The sequence below is a fragment of the Zeus faber genome (assembly GCF_960531495.2).
Source record: "Zeus faber genome assembly, chromosome: 13".
Classification (NCBI taxonomy): Eukaryota; Metazoa; Chordata; class Actinopteri; order Zeiformes; family Zeidae; genus Zeus; species Zeus faber.
Window position 1 is genome coordinate 8,488,497 of NC_137198.1, and position 20,369 is coordinate 8,508,865.

At 45.4% G+C, this 20,369-nt stretch overlaps 1 protein-coding gene across 4 annotated transcripts; it reads left to right on the forward strand.

The window, feature by feature from the left end:
- Window positions 1–857: 857 nt before the first annotated feature.
- Window positions 858–15,590, forward strand: LOC307239549 (serine/threonine-protein kinase PAK 2-like). Of its 4 annotated transcripts, none has more exons than XM_080012980.1 (15): window positions 858–908; window positions 6,887–7,080; window positions 7,196–7,302; window positions 8,662–8,809; window positions 9,552–9,568; window positions 9,697–9,807; window positions 10,035–10,155; window positions 10,774–10,837; window positions 10,929–10,977; window positions 11,910–12,022; window positions 12,181–12,298; window positions 12,634–12,733; window positions 12,916–13,112; window positions 13,679–13,816; window positions 14,061–15,590. In XM_080012980.1, the coding sequence occupies exons 2-15, from the start codon at window positions 6,903–6,905 to the stop codon at window positions 14,145–14,147; spliced, it is 1,548 nt and encodes a 515-aa protein (XP_079869106.1). In that variant the 5' UTR covers window positions 858–908; window positions 6,887–6,902; the 3' UTR covers window positions 14,148–15,590. The 4 variants fall into 4 exon arrangements, with proteins under 4 accessions (XP_079869106.1, XP_079869107.1, XP_079869105.1 ...); XM_080012981.1 differs by lacking the exon at window positions 858–908 and adding an exon at window positions 1,210–1,238; XM_080012979.1 differs by lacking the exon at window positions 858–908 and adding an exon at window positions 1,426–1,529.
- The last annotated feature ends 4,779 nt before the right edge of the window (window positions 15,591–20,369 follow it).

The window sequence follows — 20,369 nt, forward strand, 5'->3', positions numbered from 1 at the left end:
CCGTCATGTCTCTGTGGCGCAATCGGTTAGCGCGTTCGGCTGTTAACCGAAAGGTTGGTGGTTCAAGCCCACCCAGGGACGGATGCTTTTCCAGTCGGCGGCAGTCGCAGACACTTTTCTCTGAGGCGCACGTCATGTACTACAGCTCTCCCGCCCCTTATCCCTGGCGCTGCCCTTTTATTCAATTTATTCCTTGCATACGGTCGGTTTTGTGAATTCTATTCCCCCACCCTTTCTTCAGACTGTTTTTATGCTTATTGTTGTCCGTACAGCAACGCTGCATCCCTTTAGCGAGACAAATTCCTTCTATATAAATATGCACTTGGCTGAATAAACATATTCAGATTCTTTCTGGAGTATTGTACCCTAGCTCTTCTGTTTGAGTATGAGTATGTATTCTGCTTCTAATAATAATAGTCATAATAATAATAATTGTAGTAATAACAATAATAATACCAATAACAATAACAGTAGTAAAGACAATAGTAAAAAACAATAATTGTAATAATACTACTACTACTACTACTTCTACTACTACTACTACTACTACTACTAATAATAATAATAATAATAATTATTATTATTATTATTATTATGATTCATTCAAACTTTCTGCATACCGCCACCTCCTGCACCGGCGGTCTGACATATTTCCCCCTTTCTGACATATTGTCCACAATTCTTTCCAAATCAAGTTTCCTTTTTCATCAATAATTTCTAAACCATCCAGCTCCGTGTCCCCGCCGGTCGCCGACCTTCCAGCGAAGCTGTTCCGCTCCTCTCCGGGTTCGGGGGCCGAGCGGGTGTCGCGGAGGTTCCGCTTCCGCTCAGGTCCCCCCCCCCGTCCCCCCCGGTCCCGGAGCCAGAGAGCACCGCTGGCGAGAAGTCGGGCCCGTGTGTGTGGACAGGTTTTTTTTTTTTTTAATAAACAATTAAAAAACAAACAAATAAAGTCGTTTGATTCCACCTCCGGGGACCTTGTTGAAACCTCCACGTTAAGGCCCCGAACCAGGCTGCGACGACACGCGCGGGGCGGAGTTCCAGGACTCTGGACTGGAATCGCTCTCTTTTTGTTGTAATACTGGAATACTGGTTCTAATACTGGAATCTTTTTTTTTTTTTCCTCTCTCGTTGTGTTTCTTTTTTCCTTTTTTCATTTTTCTTTTTCTTTATTTTTGTTTTCTCCCCCCAACCCCCCCCCCCCCCTCCCCTTCCCGTTTTACTTCTGACAGTCGTCGGTGAGTTTTGGTTTGTTTTTTTTTATTCATTCGAGCGGCGCATATCCCCGGCGGCCATACGCGCTTTTGAGTAATGGCCACTGTCGTTGGTCCAGAAAGACTCCGGTCGAGAAGGTGTTTGAGGCGAGCGGCGCCCAGGGGAGGGGAGCGGGGCAGGGAGGGGGAGAGGCGCTTTCCACGTTGTAAGATAACTCGGGTGGATTGACCGGAAGGCGGAGCGCGGTGCTAGTGGAATATACACGAGAACCCTGCTCGAGTTTGGTCCGAGTGGGATTTGGGGATTTAAAGCAGGTATCTCGTCCTTTCCTTGAAATCAGTGCAATGTATTGTAGTGTAATGTAATGTAGTGTAATGTAGTGTAATGTGATGTAATGGCAGGGCAGATCATTGATCGTAAATGGTGTTATCAAAGCATTCGACCTGCCCTGTCTGCTACCAAATAATAACAATAATAATATTAATAGTTATAGTTGTAGTAATAGTTGTAGTAGTAGTCTCTAATGATAACCGGCAGGGGTACAAGCAAGTGCAAACGAGACTGGTGAAATATTTTTCAGATTGATTTAACGATAAACATCATAATAAATGCACACAGATATGTCTGCAATTGCCACAACTCGAGCAGTGGTCCATAATTCAGGATTAGAGTTGATTAAAGTACATAACTCAGACTACAGGCTTCCCACAGACGGACGGACACAGCACAGCCAACGTGCATACATGCATACAACGCAGATGGTTCATACGTTTACTTTTGGCATTTTTGTCTGTTTTATAGTCGGTTTGTCATCTTCACGAGGTTTCAGTGCGCAGCGGTGCAGCCTGTGCATGACCTGCTCATCAATGAGATAAATAGATGGAAAGATAGTTATATAGATGGATATGAACAAACATACATCCAAATGTAGGTCTATCCAGCTACTACATTAATTGCCAACTATTTTGGTTAATCGTTTTGAGTCACTTTTTAAGAAGAACATTTCCATATTCTCTGATTCCAGCTTATTTAATGTGAATATTTTCTTGTTTCTTAAGTCCTGTATCACAAACTGAACATCCTCGGGCTTTGGGAAACCGTGATCGAGATTTTTCAGCATTTTCTGACATTTGATGCGCTAATCAAGAAAACAAGCGATAATGACAATAATTGTTAGTCGCAGCGCTAGTCTATACACCCACAAATGCATGCATAGATTAAAAATAATGATAATAATAATAATCCGAATATGCTATGTCCGCGATACAGAATGTCAGCACATAACCGTTATAATGCTGTCTATAGTGGCAACCGCCTGCACACAAGTGATTTGTTGTTTTGATCTGCTTTGACATTAGTGCTGAAATATCAACTTATCACAAATAGACTGTTCAAAGCGGTCCTTCCAAAAATGACATACGTGTTAATATATTACATGAAGAAACACATGTCACCGACAACTCATTTACTGTATCTAAACTGTATGTAAGGACTGTGTATAGAGGGAGGGTTGGAGACCTACATCACTGCTTCCAGGAAGTCCCGCACAGAATTTCCTTTTATAGACACCAAATACAAAAGACCACTGTTGACTTCCTGTAAACAGCTCGGCAGCTCGGTGTGCCGCCGCCTGGTTGGTCGCTGTGCGTCGTGTGACTCCCCTGGACTCGGGGAGTTCCAGGATGAGGAAGTGGCTTTTCTCTTTGAGGCGGCCGGGCGCAGGAAATAGAAAGTGCACCGATGCAGAGCTAGAAGCGGAGCAGCAGCGGGAGGAGGAGGAGGAGGAGGAGGAGGAGGAGGAGGAAAAACAGTCAAATTGAACAGACGGAACGCACCCGGAGGGGAAGCATAGATGCACGGAGAATTTACATGAATTAAGGGCAGCGGAGAGAGAGTGGAAGAACGACGCCGGGACTGAGGGCTTAGGGAGTGAACGGGTGAAAATCAAATGAAAACATAGATGGGGAGGGCAATATGTTCTGGATTACGTCATAAAATATTAACTATTCATTGTTATTCATCTTAGAAAAAATGTCTGATGAGGCCACAATTAAGTGATTAACACGCCACAGCGAGACACCTTGGATTTCGCCAGCACGCTGCGGCGTTTAGGAAATGTTAAATATCACAGAGAGAAACCACCGTGACAGCGGGTGCCGCAGGGTCCGGTGCCTTATCGCACACCAGCTCCCTACTGGCCGTCAGATTGCGAGCGGACTCGTTATCCAGTCCCTCATCGGCCGATAGCTTTCAGAGAGGGGCGTGTACCCGCTGCAAAGAAAATAAAGGTCCGCCGAAAGTCCAAAGGGAACCACGGAAGAATAGCTTTGAGTGCTTTACTGTATGTGACAGATTGAAAGATTATAGACACCCTCAAAGGCTGAAGACGTTTGGGAGATTTGGACGGGGAGGGCCGTAGTTACTGTGAACAGAGAGACGTCGTCTGTTTTAGCTTCTATTTCAAGTTCAAGTTCAGGAGGTTATTTGTCACGTACATATACATACGGTCATGCATATATGCAGTGAAATGTCCCGACGTCCTGTTATTAGGCACCATAAGCTCTAAAAGCCCTAAAAACACTAAAAGGTGCGTAACCGACACGAGGCGCTCGCGCAGGCGGCCGCGATGGGCGGCGCTGCAATCGCGATTCTGGCTCCGAAGATCATATAATAGAAATAATTGTCATCCTCAGCATTTACTCGATTATTTTCGGGTTTTTTTTCCATATGTTCACTATTATTTCATTTATTCAAGTAGATTGGTGTGATGAAAAGGAATCAATTTATCGTAAAGAAGCCTGGCTGTCGGCATTTTTCAAGCGCTGAACCTAGTCGTGAATGTAAACGGAAGACTTGGACTGATTAATTGGCCCGGTGCTCAATGTGTGCTGTTGGCAGTTGTGGTAAAAATTGCGGGGCTGTGGGGGTGCCAGTCCTCCATTCATGGAGGACTGGCACCTGCCCGGTAGACCGTGGTCCGGTGGAGTGTTGTTCGGAGAGCGATTCATGTGCGAGCGTACGTGTCCTAAGCTAATGTGGGTGGCGTTGAAATTGCAGGACGGACGAGAAGCGTCCCACATACTGTCGCTCGCACCCCGCCAGCCCTGCAAACCCTAACCCTATTGTGTGGTGTAGCTACCGAGTTTGAGCTCTGGGAAGCACAACCAGATCTACCCCCCCGCCTCATGGCCACAGCCGCTCGGCGCCTGCCCAACCGCAGAGCCCCGGTGAGACCCGAAGGACCCCCCCCCCCCCCACACCTGCCCCGAAACACCGCGGCATTGCCCTGCCTTAGGAAGACTCGGGTATTAAGGGATGGAGTTACGTCAGTGATAAAAGTAGCCCACATTTCATTGAATTGAATCAACCTTTGTTTTTGGATATTTCTGCGAACCCAAGGCGTGAGAATGGGGTTTTAAGGCGGGGGTGAGGTGGGGGGCGGGTTATGTGCCGATGAGAGGAGGTGCGTGGCTTGCGATGGAGGCCGGGGGAGCGCGCCCGCTGCCAGTCGTCCTGAAGCCATGGAATTCCTGCCGACGCAGACAACATGTCTCAGCCTGGCCAGCCCGCAGAACTCTGTCTGACACGCGCAAACATATGCAGGACACACTCGCGCGCACTGAAAGCGCATGACCTCACATTAAAAACACATGTGTGTGCGCGCGTGCGCGCGTGCACTCGCACAAACACGGGGACGCACCTTTTCCACAGTTTGCGGAAAAGATGCTCATTTCGGCCGGGCTGGATGAGTCTAATTTTACTCTGCGAGGACAGGACTCCACTTGCCTCGTCCATGACCACTGAGGAATGAGTCGTCCTGCTTCAACCTGCCCCCCCGAGTACAGAGCAACCAAGAGGCAGGCAGGGAGGGATCACGAAATAGTGAGCAGTGGGAAGGGGAAAGAACGAAGGAGTGCGGCTGAAACGCAGCTTGGGGAGTACAATACCGCAAGTTTCCAGTGTTTACCCTTTCTTCTGCGTGGCACGGAAGAAGAGACAGAAGGGTAAGACGCTTTCGCCTTTCGCAAGAGGGAAGAGAGGATAGACCAGTTCCCCTATTTTGAATAAAAGGGGAAATCATTTTCAGTCTTGCTGGCATTGGTATATCTTGTAGCGTTTAACGGTTGGAACAATCTGTGCTGCATAAAATCTGTAGACGTCTCGTAGTTCAAGCTGACGGCACGCGGTGTATGTGACAGTTTAGTGGCTGTCTGGCTAGGGCGCCAGTGTGGTTGGAAATGTTAGAAAAGGGAAATAGTTGAGGCCATCTTGGCCTTGTTTTGGTGCATCCCACTCTGGCCTGAGGGGAAGGACATTTTGTCCGGCAGATCAGCCGGCTTTGCCGCGGTCTAATTTATACTTCCGTACTCAGTGGCTCAATGTTAAAGGCGTGCCGGCGCTGTCCACTGTTGTCTAACCTTTATTGATCGAGATTAAATTGAACAGGAGGGCTTTCAGATGTCTTCAGGGCCGGCTCGAGCTATTTTTCCACTCTAGGCAAACCGTCGGGGGTGGTGGTGGTGGGTGGGGGTGGTGGGTACAAAAACACACTGTTTTGGCTCACCGATCGCGCCCGGGTTGCCACCGTTGGAGCGCGCGCGCCCTATCGCTGACGTGCCATAGAAGACACGGTGAGGGGGAGACAGGTACGCAAATTGCGCCCCGGTCGCTCCCTTTCGGTGCCCCCCACTATCATGGGGTAGCGCCCTAGGGGGTGGCCTATGTCGCTCTGTAGGAAGAGCCAGCCCTGGATGTCTGGCAGGGGGAATCTTAAGACTGATTTGTGGAATTTTTGATTGAGAGGGAAAAAAAACAACCTACAGTTTTCTTTTTTTCTCACGGTTTATAGTGAACAGCTGTCCCACATTTCAACTCGATGAAGGCCATGACTATGTTTGTCAGTGCCACTGTCACTGGAGTCAGACACGGGAAGTCAGGAGACTTTTGTTTGCTTCCTGTTTCCCGTCTGAGATGTCTGCGCTGAGGAGGCCCTCAATTGACTCGCCTGTTCTCTGAGAAGCGTGCGTTCACGTGTGTATGCGCGTGTGATTGTGTGTGTGTGTGTGTGTGTGTGTGTGTGTGTGTGTGTGTGTGTGTGTGTGTGTGTGCGCGTGCGCGCGCGGCAGATTAAAAGGTGTCAGCTTTGCACCCAGACATTTTCACACTATGAAGACCACAGAATGACACTCACAATGTCTGCATTCGCGGCAGGGATTTTCCACCAGCAAAGAATAGGCATAACAGAAACAGCCACACACTCCATTCTCTCCCTGTCTATCTCTCTGTCTCCTCTCAGTCCGTCACTTACTCTTTAAATATTAGTTAAGATTCACTGGCTCTTACAGACTTACCGATATGACCCTCGCGCCTCCATATTCATTCACTCAAACAATAAATCACCAACTTGCTCTTATTCATTTACACTCATTTACATTATTTTTCTCTCCCTCGCGTTTCCAAAATCAAAGAACAAGACCTGACCCGCAATACAAAGTCATCCATTGGTTTCCCGTTCACACCTGCTGTCCTTTCTCGCAACAAATACTAGTCCTTAATTTTCAATGTGTAGGGGGAGAATATGATATTTAATATGTACAGCAGATATTGTATGAAATTCTGTCGCTCCAGTGTAGCTTCCCTCACAAAACTGAACTTTGGCCCCGCCCCGCAGGTGTACGTGTGTGTAGATGTGTGACAGCGGCGTGTGTGAGGACAAGCCCCCCGCCCCCCCGGTCAGGATGAGCAGCCAAGGAGGAGGAGCCAAGGACCCTCAGTCAGCCAATCACAGTTCTCGGCCACTGCCCTCGGTGCCGGAGGAGAGGAAGTCCAGGAACAAGATCATCTCCATGTTTGCCTCTGAAAAGGGTAGGTGAGGGGCAGCGTAGAGACTGAGTTTGAACACGCACGCCGCTACTACAGTTGCGGTATTGAGCGGCCGACCTCTTCATTCCTTCCCTGACCTCTGACCTTGACTTTTTAGGCGGGAGGAAGAAGGACCGTGACAAGGACCGGCCTGAGATCTCCTCCCCGTCAGACTTTGAACACACCATCCATGTGGGCTTTGACGCCGTCACTGGAGAGTTCACTGTAAGTGGCGGGCTTTGTTTGTGGGGTTTTTCTCTTTTCTCACTTTTGCTTTATTTGTTGGTTTTGCTGTTTCTGCTGTAGTGGATCTCGTTGCAATCCATGCTGGACAAAAGATGGCTGCCCTACATAGTGATGATCATCACTATAGTTAATCAGACATATTTTACAATTCCAAATATGAGCTTTATTTGAGCTCGTTGATGTGTTTGTTCTGATTGGAAACACTAAACCTAACAAAACCATAAAAACCTAAGTTCCAACAGCCACCATCCCATTTTTGTTCTGGTACTATAAGTTTTATTACAGTACTATTTACGTGAAGAAAGATAGATGGATGGATAGATAGATAGATAGATAGATAGATATAGATCGATCAGCCACAACATTAAACCACTGACAGGTGAAGTGAATAACATTGATCATCTTGTTTCAATGGCTCCTGTCAAGAGGTGGGATACATGAGGCAGCAAGTGAACGGTCAGTTCTTGAAGTTGATGTGTTGGAAGCAGGAAAAATGGGCAAGCGTAAGGATCTGAGCCACTTTGACAAGCGCCAAATTGTGATGGCGAGACGACTGGGTCAGAGCATCACCAAAACGACAGGTCTCGTGGGATGTTCCTGGTATGCAGGGGTTAGTAGCTACCAAAAGTGGTCCAAGGAAGGACAACCGGTGAACCGGAGACAGGGTCATGGGCCCTGAGGATGTAGAGCGGGTCGTCTAGTAATCGGAAGATAGCCGGTTCCATCTCCGGCTCCTGCTCGTAGCGTGCTGACCCTAACTGATCCCCGGGCGCCGCTATATGACAGCACACTGTTCCTAGAAACGTCAGTTACTAGGATGGTAAAATGCAGAGAAATACATTTCATTGCCTCAGTACAATCAGTTGAATCTAATCTAATCTAAAAATTGATGCATGTGGGGAGCGAAGTCTCGCCCGTTTGTTCCAATCCCACAGAAGAACTACCGGAGCACAAATTGGTAAAAAAAAAAGTTAATGTTGCTATGATAGAAAGGTGTCAGAACACACAGTGCATCACAGCTTGCTGCGTATGGGGCTGTGTAGCTGCAGACTGGTCAGAGTGTCCATGCTGACCCCTGTCCACCCCTCAAAGCTCCTGCAATGGACACGTGAATGACAGAACTGGACCATGGAGCAATGGAAGAAAGTGGCCTGGTCTGATGAATCGCAGTTTCTTCTATATCAAGAAAATTATACAAAATTTTAAATTGGGGTCCCCCCAAATCCCAATATAATTGAGGTGCTTGTGTGCAAGCATCTTTTAGGTTTGGCGGCTGTAAAGCCCTTTGAGACTGTTGCTATGATAAAGGGCTTGACCTGACTGTGTGTTTGTGTCCAGGGCATGCCAGAGCAGTGGGCCCGTCTTCTTCAGACGTCTAACATCAGCAAATCCGAACAGAAACAGAATCCTCAAGCTGTCCTCGACATTCTCAAGTTCTACGACTCAACCAGTGGAAAACAGAAATACCTCAGTTTTTCTGCCTCAGGTCAGTTTCCCTTCCCTCCTCCATCTTTTTTAATGGTCCCCATGTTATTCAAATTTTCATTGTGGTCTTATTATTAGGGGTCCATCCCGCAGGAACCCTATAGTTATTGTTTGGATTTTTATTATTATTATTCTCCTTGGCACTTTTTGGGCTAAAAGTTTCATCCGAGCTACGTAGTGTAGACTCCACTGCTCTTTGGTGGTTGCAAACCACTAAAGAGCGGTTCGATTGATATTGTATCTTTTTTGGCCTTTTTCGTAAATATAACCGCATTCTGTTCGCATCTAACCCGGTGCCGTGTCCTTCCCTATTTTGCGGCATTCGATCCAGTTGTAACATACAAACTGTAAGAGTCCAAAACAGAACAAAACATGTTCTGTGTTTGTGTCGTCACACATGGAGCAGCTCCAGAGCAACGGGTCCGAATTGTGTCCGTTTTATTTTAGTCCCAAAAGTTTAAGGAGTTTATGAAATGTCTCTGAGGGACATGCGGTGTTTAATCCGTTTGAATGGAAGCCTGTTGTTGGGAATTTCCACACGGAGTCATTTCCTTCCAAAGAGACACTGCGAGGCAGGGCTCTGGGGACTACAGGAAGTAGTCAGCCACCTTTTTTATTATTATTATTTTTTTTAAGGATAAAGTAATAACTTTTAGGATAGGAATTTTTAAGATAAAGTAATAACACGCAACAAGTGTATCAGCTTATATTAGTAATCCTCTCCTCTTTTTTTATGTTTTCAGATAAAGACCCTCAATCGGTAAGTAGCTCTACTTTAAATCTGCAGAACCCGTGCACATCATTCACTGGTGTGATAATTGAAGGCGTTAATGTTGCCTTTCTGCGTCCTGGAGTACGTTCTGACTGTGTGTGTTGTCCCTGCTGCAGCCGGGCAAGCAGGCCGCCAAAACCTCCCCGTCGGGAGGCAAGGACGGCGACGATGAGGACGACGGAGCTCCGCCGCCTATTGTGGCACCGAGGCCTGAGCACACAAAATCAGTAAGTCACCGCGACGACCGCGACTTCTTTCAGCTTCAGATAAACGTAACGGGGAAGGTTCGGAACGTCCACGCCCACGACGAAAGAAGAGATTCATATGGGTTTTTTTTGTTTTTTTTTTACATGCAAATGAAAGGATTTGCCAAAAACAAACAAACAAATAAATAAATAAATAGTGGAACTGGACTTGCTGTATTGTGCTGATGCTGCTTCCTGTTTCGCTCCAGGTGTACACAAGGTCAGTGATAGATCCGCTCCCAGCTCCAGAGGGAGACTCCACCAAGGGAGCAGACAAACAGAGGAAGAAGGGAGGGAAGATGACCGACGAGGAGATCATGGAAAAACTCAGTAAGTTAAACACAAGGTATACACAGAATAATAGACCTGTAAACACACACATGCGCACGCGCACACACACACACACACGCACACAAAATCAAATGTGAAAGAATCCAACTGAGGTTGAACTATATGGTCATGTGAAAAAGGATATCAGACCAACGCTTAGTTTTTGGTCACATTTCTGATGTGATAATGAGAATATCCAAAACATTTGGGGGAGCACTCAAATATTTGGGATATTCTTATTATCACATCAAAAAAGTGTATCTGAAAGTTCATCAATAATAATATTTATGTATCAGTCACCCCTTAGGGAGACTATGTACAGTAGTAAGCCCTGGCGCCAAAACAAGGTGTTTTCAGAGACGTTATAACTCAGGTTGACCGTCAATGATTGAAAAATAAGGTTTTGGTAAAATAGAAATAGCCGAGTATTCCTTGAACAACACTGATCAACAACCAGCATAACCTTCCTGCTGCTGCACTTTTTATTATACCCATAGATCAAGCCCATCCAGAGATCTGTATGAGGTGCTTGATATTCAAATCATTACTTATTGTTATGAGTAATATCAGTACACACAGAAACTCGCCATGTCAGCGTTAATTTTGTTTGATTCTCAGGAACTATTGTCAGTATCGGAGACCCAAAGAAGAAATACACACGCTACGAAAAGATCGGCCAGGGGTGAGTCAGTCAGTCCCCCGTACGTACAAACCGCAAAGAAATCCTGAAGGAATACCACTGATTTCTCTCTCTCTCTCCCTCTCTCTCCCAGGGCGTCTGGTACAGTTTACACAGCCATAGATGTCGCCACAGGCCAGGAGGTAAAAATGCCTCTTAATGTGCTCGAAACCAGCCGAGAGCTCGTTTTAGAGCACTTTCCTTTTTACGTGATGCGTGGCATGAGGCCAAGCCGGATCACGCAGACAAATGAATGCCAGAAAGGTTGAGTGCCGCACCGCAAGGGGGCAGTAAGGATTTCCATTTACCCAGTGTAATGTGTGTTAAAAGTCAGCTGATGTTCTGAAATCTTTGCAACTAAGGCCTACCAGGTAGAATAGAATGTAAGAAGCGAATGCATACTGGAATCAAAAGGGGAGGATTAATCCTCATAAGTCTGTGAGTGTGATACCAACAGACATGTAGGAAAGATTGGGTCATTGAAACAAAGTCCCTGTCAAGCAAAAATACATTTGTGTTGAGTTTGTCACACCACAGAAAAATGTGTTAACCACCCAGCTAAATTTGAATGATAAAAATGAATAAATAAAATAATAAGTATATAAGATTTGATATCAAAATCGTGAAAAAAAAAAAAAAGGCAGTTTCCTCTGCTCTGAAACGCTGGGGGGCGTGTCTGCTGGAGACGCTGAAACCACGCCCAGTTGCGTTAATCGCGTCAAACGTTTACCTTGGAGGAAGTAAGCTCCATGTTTAAACGTTGAGTTGAACCCAGTCCTGTGTCTCCAGTTGCTCACCTCAAAGCGCCGCTGTCTGGCTGGCTTAACAGTCTAGCTCCACAAATCAGTATCAACAATAACTTTCAGACGTGTATAATGTGTTCAGAGACAAATAACTGAATTGACGTTACAGGGACTTTAACGGTACTTTGACATCAAGTTCCACGACCAGCCAGCAGAGGACGGCGGTGAACCGCAGCCCTATTGGGCTTGGCCCTCAGACGGCATTCCGACCTCTCTGGTATGAAAGACTCGTACCACTCTGTGTTCTCACCGTGTGCATGCTCTCTTGGCAGGTGGCCATCAAACAGATAAACCTGCAGAAGCAGCCCAAGAAAGAGCTGATTATCAACGAGATCCTGGTCATGAAGGAGTTGAAGAACCCCAACATTGTCAACTTCTTAGACAGGTACCGTCGAGCTCAAAATGTGGATGCACATAAACACATGGAGACCCCTACAAGTAATTATATTGATGTGTGTGTGTGTGTGTGTGTGTGTGCGTGTGCCTGTGCGTATGTGTGTGTGCGTGTGCGTGTGCGTGTGTGCGTGCGTGTTCGTTCTTCAGTTTCCTTGTAGGAGACGAGCTCTTTGTTGTGATGGAGTACCTGGCCGGTGGCTCCCTCACGGACGTCGTGACGGAGACCTGCATGGACGAGGCCCAGATCGCTGCCGTGTGCCGGGAGGTACGTGGACAAAGGAAATTCAATTTAAGAGGAAGGACGGAAGAAACGGGAGAGATGGAAACATGAGTCAGGTTGTAAGGGAGTATTGCGTTCGGAGGTCTAGGGATCGCTGGAATCAGCCACCTTGACATGAATGGGCTGAAATGAAATAGGTTTCTTTAGAGTTTTCGGCAAATAGTGACGTAAATCTCTTGACGCAGCTTGATCACTTGAAGCAAACCTCCCCCGAAAAAAAAAATTACAAATGCCAATCAGAAATCTGTCCCCCTCGCAGCTCCATTTTTATAGTCTGCGTGCACAGCGGTCATGGTGACAAGCTCCCTCTCTCCGTCCAGTGTCTGCAGGCTCTGGAGTTCCTCCACGCCAACCAAGTCATCCACAGAGACATCAAGAGTGACAACGTCCTGCTGGGGATGGATGGGTCCGTCAAACTGAGTGAGGGAACGAATACACACACACACACACACACACACACACACACACACACACACACACACACACACACTGTTACAACTGTTACACAACTAACAAAACAGATGTCAGGTTGTCATGTATTTTATTTTTATTTTTTCAGGGGGTGTAACACTGTCCCCTCTCTCCTCTTTCCTCTCGTCCAGCCGACTTTGGCTTCTGTGCGCAGATCACGCCCGAGCAGAGTAAGCGCAGCACCATGGTGGGGACTCCGTACTGGATGGCGCCGGAGGTGGTGACCCGGAAGGCCTACGGGCCCAAAGTGGACATCTGGTCCCTGGGGATCATGGCCATCGAGATGGTGGAGGGCGAGCCTCCGTACCTCAACGAAAACCCCCTGAGGGTAAGCGGCTTGAAAACGGGTGGAGATGTCAAACCCAAAACCTCTCTCGATACGGGAAAATGTAGAAGGGAAGGGGTTCTTTTTGAAACGTTAATCGCAACCAGAATCGGTTTGTTCTGCCGAGTGCATTGGGCATATACGGCAAATTTGTCGCGGTGGTGCATTTCTTAAACGACAATAAGTGTAAAAAAAGAGCTCAACGGCCTGTTTAAAAATAAATAAATAAATAAATACGAAACCGAAATAGAAAAATCCGCAAAGTGTGATTCTATGCACTGGATAAATTATTGATGGACACAAAATAAACACAACCAATTGACCGTGGTTGACTTTCGTAGCAGCCTCTTGGATCAACCAGTGTGTACAGGAGTTTTAATCCAGTATCACACTTTAAAAGCGGACAATTGGTCACACTCTCTACAGCACGTAACCCCAAAACCGTTTTTTTCGCCTGTGGGTATTCTATGGGGTTTTAACATATTTTACCCTCCTCTCGCGTTATAATGAAGCGGTCGATTATTGCCTGCGTTCGAGCCGCGTGTCTGACTGCGCTGTGTGCCTCTCAGGCTTTGTATCTGATCGCCACCAACGGGACCCCCGAGCTGCAGAGTCCAGAGAAGCTGTCCCCGGTCTTCAGATCCTTCCTGTCCCGGTGCCTGGAGATGGACGTGGAGAAACGAGGCGGAGGCAGGGAACTGCTGCAGGTACGGCGGGCAACACGCGCCCTCTCCCCTTTTCTCCGTCTTTCTGTGCCCCTCTCTCTCCCCTTCCGCCTTTCCCTCCGTCCGCATCGACGTTCATCGGCGTCGTCGCCGCTATCCCAGTCATGGCGCTTTTCAATGCGCGTCCGAATGCGAGGCGGAAAAATTGATCTTGGAGATGCAGCCGTGTTTTGTTTTTTTTTGTTTGTTTTTTATCTGATGGAGACAATCTCTTGTTGCAATTTAGCACCCGTTCCTGGAGATGGCCAAGCCGCTGTCCACCCTGACGCCCCTCATCCTGGCGGCCAAAGAGGCCATGAAAAACAACCGCTAGACCGGGGGCTGACCGAGTGGCTGAAGTACCAAGCGGCGTCTTCTACTGTCCATTAGAATAGCTACGGGTTATCGGTTCTGTGATGTCCTCAGAGATTGCTGACAATTTTTAACCCCACCCCCAGGCCCCCACCCCCCCGACCCCCACGCGTCATTTTTATAAGCCGATTCAGCCATAGGCCTTTTAGCTTTGCACATTTCTCACCAGGTGCCTTATAAGCGAAAGTTATGTGCCTTCGTTGTTCCCCAGACACTTTCACAGTGTGTGATTTTTGTCAAATCTTCCTACGACATTCTAGAGATGTGGAAATAGTATATATATATATATATATATATATATATTTTTTTTTATGTGTGTTTACTTTCTTGTTTGTTTGTTTGTTGAGGGGTGAGGTTAAAATTATTTGTTTTTATTTTCATTTTATTTTTTTCTAAACACTGATCAACATGATGTTATTTCACAGTGCTGATTTCTCGAGCTGGATCTATTCGCTTTTTCCTGTTGGCTGTCCGCCGAGTTTTAACTGGGAGTCACTGGCCAGAGTCCGTGCTAAGATCTGACTTTATCCATTCCCGTGCCCCGACACTTTTTCCTGCAATCAGACAGCGGTGACTGCGACACCGTCGTCCATTCCAGTTGCTTGAGTCTCAGACCTTAAATGGTCAAACTGTGTTCTCAGCCATGGGTGAGAAAACAACATTTTCATCAGTGTAAGAGTTCATGTAAAATTTAGGAATAAATGTGTCCCTTTCCATGCTTCCAATATAATCGTGCCTTAACTGTATGGGGTATTGTTTTTTTTTATGTTGTCGTTGTTTTCTTTTTGCATTATTATTATTTTTTTAAATAACTGGAAGACATTTTTTTGTATATTTTGTACTTTCATGGTATGTTCTAATCAGTATTTTGGACCATCTTTTAGAACATTTTTATGTCTTACTCTTTTTCAAGTGTAACTAACTGTTCTAATTATTAGTGACAACATAAAAATGCTAAGCACCTAACTGAGCAGACAATGGCCAAATACAGTATATTTGCTAATAATTGTTAGCCAATTGATATTAACATGCTTGGAAAACCTGCAATGTGAGGTGTTAACCAAATTGGACCAAACAATTATTTGCCAAAAAACATAATCAGCTTAGTATTTAAATAAATGTATATGATTTCAAGGCACTGGTGGTGAAGATAAAACGGCTAAATCAGTTGAACCTCGACAATCTGAAGTGTGAAAAACTTGAAAATGATTACAATTATTGACACGTTTAATAGAGCAGACCCATTCATTTAAACACGCCATCAATTCAATGTTTTGTCAATCAGAAAACATGCAAATTTGATAAAAAAAATACTTGATAGATATGATTATTAGCTATGTTGTTTACACAGATGAATTCTGCATCCTCAGTCTGTAAGTTATTATTAAAGATGGCGCTGAACGTATCGATGCTTCCATTATTTCTGGTTCTTTCTGACATTATTATTATTATTATTATTATTATTATAATTATTCCTGACTTTAAAGGTAAAGGTAAACAACCACCTGGGAGCCCCAGCAGCCAGGGGCCCCTTGGAAGGCCCCATACTGCGACACATGCAATACATGCATTTTCCGTGTTTGATCAAAAGGCGCCAGTTTCACTTTAGTTTTCAGTGTTTGAACGAGCTTCGATCTCCTGCAACTCTCTCCATTTGGACATCTTGTATTAAATTATTTTATTCATTTTGGTTTTTTATTTTATTGTGAAATCATAGTATGGCTACAACTAAAATGCAATGCTTTTTAAATAAAATAAATCTTTGGGGTCAGATTTTAGTACATTTTAAAAAGTATGAATAATCTCACTAATATTATGCGATCACTCAAGAAGTATTATTCAAATTGCTGGACAGCCCTAGTTAATATAAAAATTCAAATAAATAAACCTAAAATAAATGATTTAGAAACTGCCATCTTTGTCTGTTTTCCTATGCACTTTATATCAATTAAACAGCCGACAAGCCATTACCATTGAGCTGAAAACAGTCATCGCTGAGGGCCCCTATACCTGGGTTTGCCCCCCGGGCACAAGAGTGAGATTTCCCTGAAATCCCCAGAGACTCACGGAAACATCGACGCGTTTTCCCACACTCCCGACGCAGGTGTGCATTTGCCTAAACGATACCAGATTTGAATAACTGCGGTTCACTGAACGCCGTGTGTGTGTTAAAGGAGCCAAATCCGGAGTCCGGGCTGCGGAGGCAGGGGATCACGACTGTACGGGCGCACGTCCAGGACTGACCGCGGTGACTGAGAGTCGAACAAAAACCTCCCTTATCTAGTTTCTGTGATCATTCAAATAGGAGACAAGTTTTGGGAGGGATTCTGTATCGCAATTCACAAATGTATGTGTGAAAGAAATTTGATGACTAAATACTACAATCCCCCCAAAAAAACCCCAATATAAATGCTGACAAATACTAAACAGGAATATACAGTATTTCTCCATCCAAAAATAAAGAAACCGACGCCATGCCCTACGAAAGTTGGAATAGATAAAGCCATGAAAATATAGAAATAAATATGTCACATATTAACTGTTCTATATTTATTTGTGGATGGAGAGACATATAGTATTTATGTTTCTGTTTTTAATGTATTTAAAAATCTTAATAGAGATTTATGCATTATAGTAGTGATTCATCTTTTTCCATTTGTATTTGAATTTTATTTATATATACTGTATTTAATACAGGGGTGGGATGGTGGCTCAGGCGGTAGAGCTGGTGGTCTAGTGATCTAAAGGTCGCTGGTTCGATCCCAGGCTCCTCCTGCTAGCAGGCTGTAGTGTCCTTGAGCAAGACAATTAACCCCTCATTGCTCCTGATGGCTGCGTCCGTCGGTGTTTGAACAATTGTAAGTCGCTTTGGATAAAAGCGTCTGATCAATGACTAAATGTAAATGTAATACCAGCATAAAACATACGTGATACCAGGAACATGCAATAGACATAGCAGAAAGCTAAAAGCTCAAATGCATAAAAACAAAATATTCAGGGCGACCCAACAGCCCACTGAGCCCGCCCCCCTCCACTGGTCCGCAGGGAGGGTCAGGGCGCTGGTCCAGCTGTAGTGGCCGTCCTTCCCCAGGACCGTAGGGCTGTCTGACACCCCTGCGGTCCTGCCCTGGCCCCCCACCTCCCAGCCCTCATTTCCATAGAGAGGAGCTTTGCATGCTCAGCTGACGTCCTCGTCTTCTCAGAGGGTTTATAGTCTCCTGCATTCAAGCCTCCAGCGCTCAGAGCTGTCACTCACCACGGCAACCATGAGCGCCATCACCATCCTCATCTCAGCACTTTTCTGCTGCTGCTTCACAGGTCAGTTGACATTGATAACGTGGACCAACTTTACCCTGGTTTACTTCTCATGGTATCTGAACGCTAGTATCTTTCTCTAGTTTATATTGTACCAGTGAATATTATTCCATAGCATGTCTAATGTGTTCACGTGACTCATATTGTACTTTTTTATTTCAGGGTCGACTGCCAATTCATTTCTGACTCAACCTGACACATTCAAGACTGTTAGTCTTGGAGGGACTGTGTCCATCAGCGCCACAGGGAGTTCAAATATTGGTGATGATCTCAGCTGGTATTTACAGAAACCTGGACAGGCTCCCAAACTTCTCATATATAGAGTATCAACCCGAAGCTCAGGGACTCCATCTCGATTCAGTGGCAGTAGATCTGGCTCTAGCTACACCCTAACCATCACTGGTTTCCAGAGAGAGGATGTGGGAGATTATTACTGTCTGGGCTACCATGGTGGTGATGTGTTCACACAGTGATTTAGAGCCGTACAAAAACCTCCTGCAACTTGGCTGCGTTGAAAAAGTCCCACTGCAGGTGCAGAGGGTGGAGGAAGACACTGTGCTGTGGATCACTGCTCTGTTGAACACACCACCTCTGTCCTGTCACACAAGCAGCACTGAACATGTTCTAAATAGTTCAAAGTGAAACATAAGAGTCGAGAGATGAACTCAAACATGACTTTCTTCGGCAAAATGATTAGAAGAAAAAGTCTTTATTTATCACACAACACACACACACACACATGCTTTGATGGTGGCCGGTGAAATGGATTCTCTGCTTTTGACCCATCCTGGCTTGTCCTTCCTCTGGGGGCACAGCCAGGAGCAGTGGGCAGCATATGTGGACGCGCCCGGGGACCAGGTGATAAATGTCCATTGCTGGTCAGACAATGATGGGTGCATGTTTTTGGTGGGGGTCCTTACTGACGTGAGGTGGAGGAAACCCCATGTGAACACGGGGAGAACATGCAAACTCCACACAGAAAGGCTCCTATTTGGGAGATAACCGCCGGAGCACGGTGCCAACAGCGCCCCAGGCGGGAATCAAACCCAGGACCTTCTTGCTGTGAGGCAGCTGTGCAATGCACTGTGCCACCGATTATGTTCTTCTCCTCCAATGAAACAAATCTGATCCATATTTAAATATCATTACACAGTGAAACAAGGTGGACTTGAATTCAATGACAAATATTACATGAGCAACATAAATCCTATAAACAAGCCAAGCACAGTTCAAGGACTTAATATGAACAGTTGTGTTCAAAGGGGCTAATGTTATATAGGAATCTGCTGAAAGGACATTTCTTTAAAATTTTACAATTATAAATATTTGATATTGTGAACGCAAAGATAAAAAGGCATTTAGTGTTTTTAAACGCTCATATTCTCAATATCTTTAGTTGCATTGTTCAATCATGGGCTGGATGTTCAGGGCCAGTGACGTCCATATGAGCGTGAATTTCATGGTTGCGATGAAGTAAGAAATGTTCTTCAAGAGTCGTAATGAAAGTTAACAGGTTCAAATCAGGTCCCACAAATTTATTGTCATTTCCAGATAAAAAGAAATTCAAATTCTAATGGAAAAAACACTGTTGAGAAATCAAACTCTCACTCTAGAATGTATGACATGTATTTATTTGATGCAGAGTATCATGAATGTCTTCGACAAAAGGTTCTACATGGTTGAAGTTGAGACGGAGCAAACAGACATTGACAAAGAGCAAAGTTCAGAAAATCTCTAACAAGCGAGTAGCATTTTCAATCTGAAATCTATCTCAACACCTACGCAGAACACTGTTTAGGGTCCAGGGTTTGAGTGACGGGCGTCTGACCATCCAGGGCGGCCCGACAGCCCACTGAGCCCGCCCCCCTCCACTGGTCCGCAGGGAGGGTCAGGGCGCTGGTCCAGCTGTAGTGGCCGTCCTTCCCCAGGACCTTAGGGCTGTCTGACACCCCTGCGGTCCTGCCCTGGCCCCCCACCTCCCAGCCCAGGCTCCAGGTTGGGGGGAGGCCCCCGCTGGCCACACACACCAGTGTAGCACTGCCCTGCTCCAGCTCCACACTGGAGGGGGGGAAGACGCTCAGGGTGGGCGGCACCACACCCACTGGAGGAGAGAGAGCAGAGAAGTGGGGATCAGAGTGCAAAAGTAAAATGGAAGAAATAGTGAGAAAGGGAACTTCAAATAAAACATAAAAAAAATATTTAATAATATATTCATTCAGTCAACAATTGAGATATCCCTGAGATAAATGTGGGAAAGGTATGAATGAGGAGGTTGAGGGGATGATACAAGCGATGATCCATTTTTTGGACCATCCCCATCTCTCTGACTCCCTTTTACCATATTACAACTACTGAGCTGTGAAAAACATGACATAATATCCTGGATTATATTGTTAATTTAATCATTTTGGCGTCATTTGCTTTGATTTTGTACATGCATCCATGGACAGAAACTAATCAGCAACCACATACAGAGATAATTCTAATTCCCCCTCTCTCCTTGAATTAGTACAACAAAGAGCTTTTTACGATCCCACTGAGGGAGGATGGCAGGAATTTTCCACTTCTTCAAGGAAAACCATCTGCATAGCTATACATCTGGATTAGAAGGTTCCTGCCTCTGCACAGGCCATCTCAAATCATCTGCACCTAGTTAACGATTTATTGGAATAACTAAAGTAACCTGATGGAATCTCTAATACATTTAAGGTTACTTAAAGTGAGTGACGGAGTAAGGTCAGAGAGGGTTGAGACATACAAATAGTCTTCAACAGTCACTTCAAAGAGCATTGACATAATGAATATGAATATAATGCTCAGAATGATAACGGTGATTATAGCAGCAATCAACCAGTGTCAATAAAATAGA